The 14,463-nt window shown below is 40.0% G+C and overlaps 1 protein-coding gene across 5 annotated transcripts in view; it reads right to left on the bottom strand.

Annotated features, from left to right (window-relative positions):
* The window catches only part of HMCN1 (hemicentin 1), a 200,580-nt gene that overhangs the window by 9,684 nt on the left and 176,433 nt on the right, over positions 1-14,463 (bottom strand). For 4 of the 5 annotated variants that reach the window (XM_068691241.1, XM_068691239.1, XM_068691242.1 and 1 more), the window contains exons 91-103: positions 13,451-13,621; positions 12,604-12,774; positions 9,302-9,472; positions 8,723-8,872; positions 8,257-8,394; positions 7,825-7,946; positions 6,118-6,355; positions 5,926-5,988; positions 4,446-4,565; positions 4,093-4,227; positions 3,596-3,709; positions 3,147-3,272; positions 2,209-2,337 (exon numbers count right to left, since the gene is read on the bottom strand). In XM_068691241.1, the coding sequence (XP_068547342.1) occupies positions 2,209-2,337; positions 3,147-3,272; positions 3,596-3,709; positions 4,093-4,227; positions 4,446-4,565; positions 5,926-5,988; positions 6,118-6,355; positions 7,825-7,946; positions 8,257-8,394; positions 8,723-8,872; positions 9,302-9,472; positions 12,604-12,774; positions 13,451-13,621 (1,848 nt within the window). Of the gene's footprint in view, positions 1-2,208; positions 2,338-3,146; positions 3,273-3,595; positions 3,710-4,092; positions 4,228-4,445; positions 4,566-5,925; positions 5,989-6,117; positions 6,356-7,824; positions 7,947-8,256; positions 8,395-8,722; positions 8,873-9,301; positions 9,473-12,603; positions 12,775-13,450; positions 13,622-14,463 lie in introns of those variants that run through there. The other variant, XM_068691243.1, reaches the window with a different exon arrangement.

The following is a 14,463-nucleotide window of genomic DNA, read 5'->3' as shown; positions in this document are numbered from 1 at the left end:
GAATACAACAAGCCATTGCATTTACATCATTGCCATCCTTGTGAAATTTGATCACTTACAGACTGGTAAGCCAAAGTTTCCCTGGACAGTATCCCTTTGATCATGCACCATAACTACTAAATATTTACAAGAATAAAGTGAAATGACTTTGAAACTTAAATTCTCGGGCTTTCTTTTATTTTAAGAATATTATTTGATTTTAAATTCTAGGTTACCTTACATGTGTTGGATGCAAAAATGCATTACAATAGCTTTTGACAATGCCCTTCCATCTACAATGTGGCATGTTGAGATGGGACATAGTTCACAGAAATGTTATAGTTAAGCTGAATGGGCACACACAACATATCTATCCATGTTTTGATGACAAATACCTTACCCCATCTAAATCTAACAGTCTGTGAACTGTGTCACGAATGATTTTACACAGGGCAGCAGTGGCACAGGTAGGAACAAAGTTCGACTCTTCTGTTTCAGTCTGGGTTCCTACTTACTTTTCAACTCTCCCATGTGCTCACTGGAAACACTAACACTAAAACCTATTTTTATTAACATGTGAACTAATATTCTTGCATATATGTTTCAAACATATTTTAAACAGATAAAGAAAAAATCAAAGGAGCATAAAAGTCATACTTCATTAATTTCAAGAGGGAACTTTCAGTTGTCGTTACCCGAAAACAGTTTTAGGGCAGCTGCTGTTGTTTTCTGAAAATCTGTAGTCCTAAAGTTCATCCCATTAATTACTGTAAGAAATTTAAATGTTTTTTAAGATATGTTAAGGAGTCTGGGACTGGTTTTATTTTAGTAGAGAGGAAGCTGGTGGAAGAAATTTCTTGGTCTGCAGCCAAACAGTTTCTTACTGAAATTTAATCTTTAAAAAAGCATTTCAGCCTGGCTTTTGGCACTACAAAAATTTAGGTACTTTAAAAAGAAAAAAAAAAATCCTATCCTCCAAAGCAGTTATTTATCACTTATGAAGCGTAATATTGAAGGAGTCATCATGGAGGAAAGCTTCTCTGATATACGTCAGAGCAATGGAAACTGACTTCACTTAGATGTCACATACCAACAGTTATAAATGATTATATTTTAGGAGGAAATTCTTCACTGTAAGGATAGCGAGGCACTGGAACAGGTTTCCAAGAAATGTTGTGGATGCCTCATCCCTGGAGGTGTTCAAGGCCAGGTTGGATGGGGCTTTGGGCAACCTAATCTAGTGGGTGGTATATCCCTGCCTATGGCAGGGGGGTTAAAACAAGATGATCTTTAACGGCCCTTCCAACCCGAGCCATTCTACATATCTAAAATTCTGCGATTATGAGCAGGGTGGATCAGCTATTGAATTTTAAATATTCTACATATATAAATTGTGAATATAAATGATCCTAGTGCCATGCTGAGGTCTGTGAAATGCCAAGGGATTTTTTATTTGTTTTTACACACTTGCACTGACATCATACATTAAATAAACTCTCTTGCTATCCACATTAGAATTACGAGAGTATCTGTGAAATGCTGTGTGTGTTTGCATGGGCCAAAGGTCTGCACATTTTTGCCAAAGGGTTCTACAGGGGAGTAACTACATGGTCAGCATTCCTATGTCTGTGGGGATTCCTCCTGTGATCCACCCAAATCAGAAAAAGGAGTGTTAATTGATAAGTGCAGCTTCATCCCATATGGGGAAAACCCTCTGCAATTCCAGAGGCTAGATAAGGGTGGTTGTGACATTTGCTTGCAGATGCAGGTTCTGGGTGTACCACACCGCTTGCAACACACTTCCTTTGGGTGTTCTCCTTTAGTAGAGTCCACATTGCTCCCTGCTTGACTAGCTTCAGGTGTGAATGGTTGCAGTCCAGTGTAGAGCCAAACATGTGTCACTGTCCAGTCAACTCACAAAACTGATCTGAATTTTATAAATTAAGCCTGTTGTTGAGTGGTAGGTTGTTGCATCTATCCATCAGTACCTTAGAGGTCCTCAGCCCTTGTACACTTTGTTTTCAAAGTATGGGTCTGAAGCAATCTCAGCTTGGAATCACTGAGTTTTGACTGGGAGACTGTTTTATATGGGTAATTTTGAACTTCAAAGCAGATTTATCTACATAGAACAATCTTCAAATAGAATAGAGTTGTTGGATGTAACTGCAGAAAGCACAGACAAAACCAGTAGCAGAAAATATGCAATACTAGTGTGATTGGACAGCTTACCCACACAAGGTCTTCCAACTCCCTGGGACCGATATCCTCTTGGACACACACAACGGTAACTTCCTCGTGTGTTCTCACAAATCTGGTTATAGCGGCACTGATGGGTTCCATCCCGGCATTCATCAATGTCTGCAAGCAATAAGGCAAGAGGACAAGAATCAGATTTTTTCTTGAAAGTTCCTACAGCTTTACATTTTTTACATGTAATGAATGCAGCTAAACCACAAGCAAATTTGGCTCTTTAGATAGATTTTGCTTCTGAATACACTTTTCTCACCATGATGAAAGGTTAATCTTTAACAGTTGTTACAAATCTGTGAAACAATCTTTGTTTCACAACCTGAAAGCAGATTTTGAACAGATACACATATTTTTTTTTAACTGCACTGCATTTACTCTTTCCATTAACTTTCAAAACTTTGAATTGAGGATTCCAGTTCTAACAGTTATGCCATCCAAATAGACATAATCAATCTTTCTCTCGTATCCCATTATATTTGGTAACCTCTGTGATGCTGGTTATGTTTAGAAACAGCCCTGAGTAGCAGAAAGGATCGCCAGTCTTGATTTAGAGCTCCTGAGACAAACTAGTTAGAAAGAACTCACATGAGTCAAAACATTTCAGTCAATGAACGATTTCTAGAAATGAAGGTGACAATGCAGAAGAGATGCCAATGAGAAGTTCCCCGTTCTCATTTAAGAGCAAAGGAAAACTGGAAGTGGTAAGGATATCTAATGTGTTTTTTGATTTGTTTTGTTTTAATTGATATTAAAAGAAGTTAAATATATATGTTCCCATAAATTAAACAAGTCAGTGCCTTGATATGTGTGAATCTTAATAACTGAAAATGGACCGTCTCAAGGATTTATTTCAAAATATATTAATAATTGTCCCTGTGTTTACCATCACCATACGGTACACTAATGTTTCTACTCACCAATGCAAGTTCCATTTTCTGCTTTGGTCATTCCATTTGGGCACAGATCGATGCACTTATAGCCACCACGGGTGTTTTTGCAAAGTTGATCAGGCCTGCATACATTCTGCCTGCATTCATTTACATCTTATTAAAAAAAAAAAAGCAAAGAAAGCAAGAATGGAAATGAACATAGTTCCTTATGTTCAGTTCCTAAAGAGCAGAATAATCCAGGTGTAGTTATGCTGTGTACATACATTTGAATGCATTTCATGTACATTTATTGGTCAGCCCAGTTCCCACTCTAGATTTTAGTAGTACTTCACAAACAAATTCAAAAATACATCCTGGTATCATTTGTAGTAGGAGTTTCATTCATAAGGTTTCAGATAAGATTGCATATAGTAACAAATACATATTGAACTATTTCCTTTATAAAGAGAGAATGAAAATTCAAAATTGATTCATACCCATGCATTTTCTGCCCTTTAGCTGGAATCCTGGATCACAGCCACACTGGAAACTTCCTATAGTATTGAAACAACGGTGGTGACAGGAGTTGGGCTCTTGACACTCATTAATATCTGTTGGACAAAACAGACTGTCAATATCATAGCTGTGAATCACCTTGTCGTCATTTAGATGAACGGTGTTTTGGTTTAGACAACATTTTGGGCTCTGGTTTGAACTCTGTTTATTACACTACTGACATACATTTGGAAGTGTATACTTTTCTCACTTCTTCATAGAAGAAAATGCAAATGGGACACAAAAGCAAGATTTTAATTTATTTATAAAGATGGAAAAAGCAAAAGGTTTTTAAAAAAATCTTGCTAGGGTAATATTGAAGATTTATAGACACCTTAGTTGCAGATGTATCTTCTTAAAAGTTACTTTTTTTATTTTGTGTGAAAGACATTTTCAGTTCATGAAAGCTAACACCAACAACCAAAAGGTAACTCCAAACCTTGGCAGCTAAATCCATCAGCTGTCCTTCTAAAACCATTCCCACATCTAACTACGCAACGGTATGAACCAATGACGTTTTCGCAGTCTTGGCCAGCATGGCAGGTATGTCCACCTAATGCACACTCATCAATATCTGTAATTAAAAAGAAGCTGTAAACCTCACCATGGCAAAATGACACAGACTAAGTAGCATCTTGAACATGATGGATTATGAAATACTTAATGCAAGCATACTCAGAATAATTAGAACACATTTTGTACAATGACAAAACTGCCCAGCCTGAACAAAGCATTTACCCAGCGATTTATTTGCCATGGGGCTTTTTCTGTCAATAACATCACTCATCTTACCTTGGCATGTTCTACCATCTGCGGAGATGGTGAGGCCTTTTGGACAGGAGCAGTGGTAAGTTCCTATGGCATTATGACAGGTATGGGAACAAGGATTTCGCACAACACATTCATCTTCATCTGGAAGAAGGAAATATTAGAAAAAACAGTCAGACTTTACAGGACTTGAAGAGAAACTACACCAAAATAATCTTCATAGGAGGTATATGTCTGGTACAGATCCCAGGTCAAGACTAATCTAGCAATTGAGCAGCTTCACAGAAACAGTTCAGCAATGCATGCTCCTTCCTTCCCATCCCCATTCTGTTCCCATGGTAAAGAGCACCTGCCTTGCTCTTTGTGTCACTCAGAACACCCCTTCACGGAACTCCCAGATCACATCAACAAATCTCATGAACGCCAGTCTCTGCTTGTTTGGCCCTGCTCAGCTAAAGCAAAAGGCCGCTGTGGTCAGCAGAACTACACCAGGTGACCACGTGCAGTCATCCTTGGCGTGCTTTAGGAAAGTGAGCAGAGGCAATTAGCAAGGTGCAAACCGGAGCATAAAAATGCTGTGACTGAAGTTCTAGTTAAAATCTTAGTAATAAACCCCGCTGAAGCCTCCTTTACATGTTACTGGTGCGAAATGCCCACTGCTACACATTGAGAAGACTAGAATTTGCATATAGTACATTCTCTATGTCTAATTTAAGATCCTGCTCTTTACTGCTACCAAACCTACACTAAGGTCCCAGAAGTCTTGCTTGTGTTAGATCTGCAGGCCTGGGCCACTATTGCAGTAATGAATGTTTGATACAATCTATCACAGGTAATCTCTATACAGCAGAAAAGATGGAGTTCAGTGTTATTCTTACCATTCCCACATAGACTTGCAAAGATTATTACATTTTTTGTATTAAAATTTTAGAACTCACTGTTTTACAGAAAATCTGCAGGTGGAAAACTTTTAAGCAGCTTTATTATTTTCAGCTTTCCTGGTTTTAAATTTTTCTGATGCCATAGCATTTTATTTTTAACTTCCTTAATTTTTAAACTTTCCAGGGGCAACGAAGTAAGTCCACAAAAGCATATCAAATGATTGTTTCCTAAAACAAACATGACTCAGTTATCTAGAGGAGACAGCTAAAACACTTGTGAGTTTCTTTTCACACTCACTCCCCAGGCAACAGTTGTTTTTTTTTAAGTGGGCTGTTGTCTAGATTGGCAACCCTCATCCTTCCTCCCCACAGATCATGTGTTTCGCTGCCTTGCAGGCTCAGCAGATAGCATAGTTCAGCATCCCCAGCTCACATCTGAAGAAAGGCTGCCTGGGCACTACTTCTGTTCTAGATGAATACAGAAGTGAAGTTCTTACCCACCTCTGGGATCCACACCCTGTAATCAACAGTAATTTTCACTTTTTGAAGTATGTACTGCATGCTTTGAAACTGCAAATAAGTTGCTGGTAGTTGATTACATATTACATTTGTTACATCATTACCTGTACAGTAAGGCCCGATTGAGTCCAAACCAAACCCAGCAGGACACTGATTGCTGCGATCTCCTACATGGTAAAGGAATCACATTACTTGTGGATGAAAAGTAAGGATGAAAAGTACGATGCTAGTAAATGCTAGTAAAATAGGATATTATTTTTCCATTGTTTTATTTCTGTGAAAGAATTGAACAATACCTTTTGCAATGGAAGCATGGATTTTAAAAGCCACAGTTTCTTCCTGGGGGTTGTATTCTGTTGTGATAGAGGAAGCATGGAGTGTTTCCACCAAGAAAGGCATTTTTCCTTTAGTATAATCATAGGTAATAGTGTGGTTCCATGTATAGGGAACACTAACTCCATCTATAGTGAAGAGACGAGTAGAATGGGCATACAGCTGCCCAGGGCCGGTTTGAATATAGTCCTCTGTGTAATCCTGAAATAGCAAACATCAGCCACTGAGCACAATTAACACCACTGGGGTCTTCATGTTTAAAGATTAAAACAAACAAACCAAAAAAAAGCAAACACTTTTTCAGAATGTACTAGATGAGCAAATTGTATTTCACATAATGTCTTTACTCTTAATTTGTCTTTCGAATCTTAACAGCCTCTGTATGTTTCTTTTAACAAGAAATAGGATGATGGTCCTGATAATTGGGACTACTATTCTACAAAAAACAAACCTGGCCATATTGTTCAATAACAATATTTTGAGGCCTAAATATTTTTAATCTTTTAAATCAGATTCTGACAACATGTACTAAATAAACAGTCAGTAGAGAAGAATTATGCTACTGAAAAGGGGTATAAATATTGAGGTTGCTTCTTATAGAAATGTAACAAAACACTGAGAATTTCATAAATATGTATTGTATTGTGGAATTAATATATGTTTGTACAGGTTACCTACCACCAACTAAGTATCACCTATGTAAAAACAACTTTAAAAAATGCTTTTTCTTCCAGAGTAAAATCAGTTATCAAGCACATGATTCTAACCCAAAATTTTAATACCATGAATCATATTAAGTAAAATGTTTTTCATGGCTTACACTAAACCCAAAAGGTAGAAAAAAATTCCTTTGAACTTCATCATTCTATTAAGTGTACAGGGCCAGTAACAGAAGCTTGCTTTCTTACTACTAGCATATCCTGGAAAAAACAGACAGATTATAACTTCTTACCATAATGTCATGCAAACCACCCTCTCTAATCATTCTTGAAAAAGTTTGAGAGATTTCATTCTTTGGAAAGGAAAACTCTGGAAAATGTTTCAGAGGCATTGTGTAACGGGACTGTTTGCCATATTAGATACATGCACAAGACCAAATTTTGATGTTATGGCAGAGAAAGGAGCATATCCTTAACAGCATCATGACAGCATGCGTGACATGAATGCGTAAAATGGCCTGTGATGTAATCTGATTTGGAATCTGTTAATGCTGTCATTGCAATTTTCTCAGCCAAAGAAACGTTTCTCTGCCAGACTATGTATAATTGTAGCTGCAAACAAATCATCAGTAACATTCCAAAGTTTTTTTGCAGGGTGCCGTGGCATAGAAAAACTGATGAAAAGCTGTAAAATCAGAGAGCCTTAAGACACGCTTCATAGCTCTATTAAAAGCCACACATGCCTCTCTGCAGTACCTAGCCCTGAAGACACTACAGTGTTCCCTTCTAACATCTCAGAATTTTGAGTGACCATTACTACCTTTCTGACAGCATCTTTTAGTTTTCAAAGGCAGTGTTAACGTCTGTCAATTAAACCAGGCATGAAATAAGTTACATACAGTAAAACATTTTTCAGGACTTAATGTCTAGCACTTTAATATAGATAGGTGAGGAAATACGGAAATATGTATCAATTAGAGAGGAGAGGGCGGCATCTGAGGGCAGCTTTACCTTCACATTAACATCAGCTAACGACTGGAGCTGCAGAACATGGCCACTCACAACGACATCCAGCATTAAGGCTCCATCTGAATCTAAGCCTCGGGCAATATGAGTCATTCGCAGAATCTCTCCTATGAATTTTAAGAGCATGCTGATTTATAAAACATCCTAACTAGGGACTCCTGTAAGCCACACAGTATCTGAACCAGATCCCTTGACCACTTATTTTACACTAGTATTTTTATAAGGCATACCATACCTATAATATAAACATTACATGTTCCAAATTAAAGCTCTAAGGGCTATATTTAAGCCATAGATACTCAGAAAACAGTGTCATGAGCACAAGACAAAATTCAGCAATGGTGAGGTGGTATTTTTAAAGGAATGTGGTATCTATTAAGCTTATTGGAAAGAGATGGTGTATCACAGGTAGCTAACCAGTTGCAAACTCCACTTGAGTTTCTCTCTTGAAGACCGCATCGGTGAGTGTAAACCCATTCATTGCTTCTCCAATTTCTTTTGCAGTTGTCCAATAAACTGGGCTCAGAATAGAAACAAGCTTTCTAATGGCTGGACCTGAAAGAAATCCAATATAACATGTGAGTTTTTTTCCCTAACTGTGTATGTTCCACATCAGTAGGTGCTGAAAGAAGACAAGTGCCTGAATCTAACATATAGCCTTAAGATTTAAACCACAAAAATTTATATAATTAAGAGGAAACATTTTACAAATATTAATATACTGGAGATAAATAGTGAAGATTGCCTTTTCCCCACTCTGTCTATGAAAAGTTTAGGTCAGTTTCTCCAGTGACATTATGGAAATGAAGTAGTGAAAACTAACATTGCACAGAATTCAATCTAGTTCAAGAAAAAAAGAAAAAAAAAGTAGCAAAAAGCCTACCAAGGCTCTGAGGGATGTTGGTAATCTTTGCTTGTATTACTCTGTTTTCAGAGTCAAGGCTGTCTGTTACTGTGGCATTCAGGAAAGCAATTCCAAATTCAATATTGTTTATGTTTCCAATGATACTGCCTTTGGCACGAGAAGGCCCACCTGTGCAGGGGAGGGAAGGGAGGAAGGGAAAAAAAAGTGCCATATGAAAACTCAGTTGTCTGATATTTTGGGGGGAGAGAAAATCCAGAAATATGGCCTATCGTGTTAAGAAATAAAGGTGTTTCTGCATATGTTATTACTACAATAATTGCAACAGTAAAGCTTACAACCTGCAAATAAGAGGATGCTGTTTATATATGATCTAAGATATACTCACAATAACATAGTAATCACCTTATACAGTCACCTCTGTCAGAAAAGCAGCTATGCTTTAAGAGCATACTGTAGTGCTACATAACAAGTTACAACAACAGAGTTATCCACCTGCAGTTGCAGGGAACATGTAAACCAAAAAAATGTACCAGTTAGATGAGGAGAACCACAGGCCTTCGTGACATTCTCACTCTGTATTGCTGTAAATCAACTCACCTGGACATGCTTGGACATTGCACCTGGAGATCTGAGAGGAGTCTCCAGGACAAGGACGTCCACGATTTAATGGGGCTGGATTGCTGCACAGCCGTACTCGGGTCTGCTCTCCTCCTCCACATGAAGCAGAGCATTGGCTCCATGTTTGCCACTGACCCCAGTTTCCATCCACTTGAAGAAAGAAAGAATGAGGAAAATAACATCTCAATTAAAATGTTTTAGATTGCATCAATCATGCTTTTGTGTCAATCCTTCTTGGTGGAAACAATGTGATAAAGAAAAGATAGCTAAAAGGATGATAAAAAGACCTTAATGGGTAGAGGTGAACAGTGAACACTTCTTCCTTCAAGAAACACACCACCTTCAAAATTTTGTTTGTATATTGGCTATACTGGAAATGAGGAGACTCCTCCAGAAAGCATTTCCTGTACAATGGTTGGGGATTTGGCAAGAGCTGGGCAAAATTCTTCCCTGTGTCATGTCGAATAGCTACTTCTTCATGGTTGGCCAGGAAAGTTTTGAACAGTGTGAACTATGCGAGTCCCTCTGCACAGCCGTGTACGACCGCACCAAGGGCAGTGTGTCGAGAGGCCCACAGTGCACAGAATTATCTCAGGCTGCCTCTGGGTGTGCCTATGCATCATGAAGTGATGGGTGAAGATAATCATAACCACGTAATCAACTGCTGCCTAACTTCTGCGAGCTGCCCTGTCCAAGAGCTTCTGTAGAGATTCCTTTTGCCAGTCTCTCTGCATCTGTCCTGAGAATATCAAGCTACACAGAAACTGATTTCAAAACTAAGAAGCAGTGTTGAATATATGCAGATCCATCAGAAACCAGTTTGTAAAGAACCACTGTCAATATCCACAATCTCCTATCATCCTTTTTGGTAGTCTTAGTAGAGAAGCAACCTATCTGTTCAGAGCTCTGGGTGCTTTTCCTCCTAAAAAGAAGTTATCTGAAATTGCATGAGGATAAAATTGATGGAAGATTACAAGAAACCAAACAAATCATATATTTTGCAAATAAAGAACACACGTAAGAGCTCAATTAGATTTGGCTCAAATTACATGGAGGGGGAGTCTCCATTGCCTCCTCTTGGTAGCATGGCCTCAGTCACAACAGATGTAACTATAAGAATGTGGCTGTATACAATGTGAACAGACTATCTGGAAACGCCTTATCAGAGCTGACAATTGCCCAAAACTGACAATGGTAAGGAGAAGGTAACAATGAAAAGTTTGCCTAACACAGCCATTGGCCGAATTAAGCAATAACTGGGGAAATACTAGGAGACTTTCTAATAAAGGGGGAAACTGTTTGAAAAGTGATATTAGGTTTACATGGCAAGGGGTTGGTAGCAGGGGGGCTGCAGGGGCGTCCTCTGTGAGCAGAGCCCAACAGCTGCCCCATGTCAGATCAGAGCCAGCTCCAGACGGCTCCAAAGGGACCCACTGCTGGCCAGAGCTGAGCCAGGAGGGCCTCTGAGAGAGCAGAGTTAAGAAAGGGAAGAAATTGCAGCTGGCAGAGAAGAGTGAGAAAACGAGAGAGAATGAATCCCACAGACACCGAGGTCAGTGCAGGAGGTGCTCCAAGCACCAGAACAGAAGTTCCCCCGCAGCCCATGGAGTCCCATGGTGAGGCAAGCTGTCTTCCTGCTGCCCGTGGTGTACCATGTCAGACTAGATCTCCACACTGTAGCCTGTGGAGGAGCAGGTGGATCTAGCCTGCAGCCCATGGAGAGCCCCCACAGGAGCAGGTCCCAGGTTGGCACTGCAGCCCGTGGAGAGTAGCCCACGCAGCAGCAGGTGGATCTGGGGGGAGCTGCTGCCCTGGGGGAGGCCTGTGATGGAGCCAATTGCTGCTAAAGGATGGACCACTTGGTACAGACCAATATGGGAGCAGTTCTCAAACTGCACTCTGTGGGAAGCCCACACAGGATCATATCAGGAAGGATGGCATCCCATGGGAGGGGCTCCATGCTGGAGCATGGGAAGGGAGTGACCCTGAAAGAGAGGCAGATAAGAAAGCAACACGGACTGATTCAGCCCCTGTTCCACTGCACGGCTCAGGGGGAGGAGGTAAGAGAGGAAGGGTGGGAGAAGGTGGTTTTAGTTTGCTTTTAGTTCTCACTGCCCTACTTTGATATTAATTGGCAATAAATTAATCTTCCCTACACTGAGTCTGTTTTATCCCCTGTCCTTATCCCATGACCTTTTTTTTTTTTTTTTTTTTTTTTTTTACATCATACGTGTATTTTCTCATTCTGTCCTTCTGAGGTGGGAGACTGAGATAGCAGTGTGGTGATACTTAGCTACTTACTGGTGTTAAACCAGCACACAAGTATAGAAGCATCATGAAAATCTGTGACTGGGGGGAGAAACCCCAATACAAGGAAGGTAAACAATCAAGTCAAACTGACCCTGCCAGAAGTTGTCCCATCAACACTGCAACCTCCATCAAGACCTGATGGAGCACTGTCCCCCTCACACACCATGAGCAGCTGGGATCCAAGATAGAAGAGCTGACGGTATGGGGTGCAAGAAGCAGAGGTCCACAGCCCATGAGTGTAAATGTGTCCTTGGTAGGGGCTTTGTCACCAACATGTGGGTCAGCAGGGTGTCAAAAGTGGCACGGGTACACAAAAAGATGCTGCACCTCCCACAAAAGACAAGTGTGTAAAGGAGTGTGCACAGAGCAGGGGTTTAATAATTTCTTATTATATCAGGAATACTAATAATTTAATAACAATGCTTTTCTGGGATGAATTATGGAAGGATGTTTAGAACTTTGTAGGTTTTTAGTAAGTCTCTAGCATCATGGTTTATCTCAAATATTGCTGATATGGATTTTGAATGCGTTAAGTTCAGCGACTGCCCTTTGGTTTTGTGTTGTTAGTACTGCTTTTATCATGACTTGATTTAAACCACATGAGCTTAGCATTCTTCCTTGCTCCTGGAATACATTATAAAATTTTGCTGGGAGCCTCATAAACTGTATTTACTGTAAAACAAAAGTAGAATTTCTAGGAGTAGGAGTGATTTTCATATGCTATTTCCTGTTTAGGATTATTCCACCTCATTTTGGTAAAACCTAACATGTGAAAGGGGAAAGCATGGTAAGGTGACAGACATGTAAAGAAGAAAAAAAAAGGTGGGAGTAGATTATTAGGCCGTATGAAAATGTAAATTACAAGAATGTTCTACATTCCTCTCACAACATGAAAATATTGTATACATTATGTGACCTGCAGTATTCCAGAGGAAGCTGCGTTTAATTTCTCTGTTAGGTTGAGGACTCACCAGGGCACAGTTCAGTGCTGCATCTCTGTATTTGCATATCAGCCCCTGCACATGCCCTTCCACCACTGACAGGGCGAGGATTGTCACAGGTCCGGTATCGCCTCATCTGCCCTCCGTTGCACGTGCGACTACAAGTTCCCCAGCTACTCCATGGGCCCCAGTTGCCATGAACTGTGAAAATAAATGTTAGATTTTATCTACATTCTCCTTAATAACAGACACTAAAAACAGACACTCAAGCTAGGAAAATATTCCTATTGGACAGTAATTTTTAAATACTTTTTTTCCTAAAATAAAAAACAAAATAATCGACTGACAGACTTACAAAAGTTATCTTGTCCAGCATTCAGTGATTTCTCAGTGTGTATTAACCAGCTTTGGAACATTGTAGCTCATTAACTGACTAATATAGAAAAGCATGAAGCAGATATTATTAACAAAGGGAATCACTTAATTATGATGTGAGATCCCAAGAGATTTGATTTGCAGTATTTTGTGACTGGACAGTTGTAACTTTACAGAAGTGCACAACCAGGTCATCTTGATGGTTAGACTTGATGATCTTGAAGGTCTTTCTCTCTCTAGATGTTCTGTGACTTCTGATAGTCTGGCAGGAGCTTATGCACCAGCTGCCACCGGTTTGTGTTCCTACCAACTGGTGTTTAAAATGCCACAGTTTTGCTGATGCAGAGATCTAGTACCACTTACCTGTGTTCAGATCCTCTAATTTTTCTGTGCACATAGAAAGGGAGTACAAATGAGTGTATAATTTGTAGAGGGCTTCTGTCCTCTTATCCATCCCTACAAAGCCAGTAGGTGGATAAGCAGTTCAACCTGAAGCACTTACTGGGACAAGGATCACTGTTGCAAAAATCAATCTGTATGTCGGATCCTTCACATTTGTGACCCCCAAATTGTGGGGCTGGGTCTGAGCAGTGCCGTGTTCTCTGCCTGCTGCCTCCTCCACAAGATACAGTGCAGGCACTCCAGCTGCTCCACGTGGCCCACTTCCCGTCCACTGGTTAGAAAGGCAAAGCATAGTACAGTTACAGTCACTGATGTTAGAAACAACAAAGTCAGGGTTACACCAAGGTAAAGCTTACTGTAATATGTTATTGGCAGTCTCTATAGAGTATCTCAGCTATGTAGGGATTTATACATAGGGATTTCCAGGAGTGAAGGCTGGTGAAAAGCACATGTCTTTTAGATAAGCTGTGAGCCTGACTAGATCCACAGTGAGGGATCATTGAGTCCTTGGGCTCAGTCACTCTCCTATTTTTAGGTATCGATGTATAAAGTGATGCCCAAAATTACTGCACATGGTACTCGTGCCATCCTAAAAATCTAGTTTTTAGTTGTGTCCTCCCTGATTGCAGCTGCACTCTCTGATGATGTGACAATTACCATCATCTCCCTGCTCCTTCTTAGCCACGCTTACTGCTTCCTTTGACTTACAGGCTCAGCTGTTTATGTGAGTTATTGTTAAATTATCTCACATGAGCAGGTCTAAGCATTTGAATAGTAGGGGCTTTGCTCTCCCACCACATCGTGGCACAAACTGTTATGCATACATCCATGTGAACACTTGAGCTGGTAGCTGAGAAGAGGCAGGTTCATCACAAATCAGCTGTGAGCAATAGCATCCTCTGCAGAGGTACCTCTATCCAGGTAAGTGTGCAACATCAAGCCCTCAGTTGCTCAGCTACTACACAGACAGTTCTCTCTTCTACTGCTTAATAGTTACAGGAGACACAGCTTAGAATCTGGCATGAGCAAAATGGAGTGTGAAGCCAGAGGAATCTAATCTGAACTGCTGCATATTCCACTTCATTAAATTTCCCTTCATTATCCCTGCAGTCA

This window comes from Anas acuta, chromosome 8 (genome assembly GCF_963932015.1).
Source record: "Anas acuta chromosome 8, bAnaAcu1.1, whole genome shotgun sequence".
NCBI lineage: Eukaryota > Metazoa > Chordata > Aves > Anseriformes > Anatidae > Anas > Anas acuta.
The sequence above is the reverse complement of the archived record's forward strand: the minus strand, read 5'-3'. Positions and strand labels throughout refer to the sequence as shown.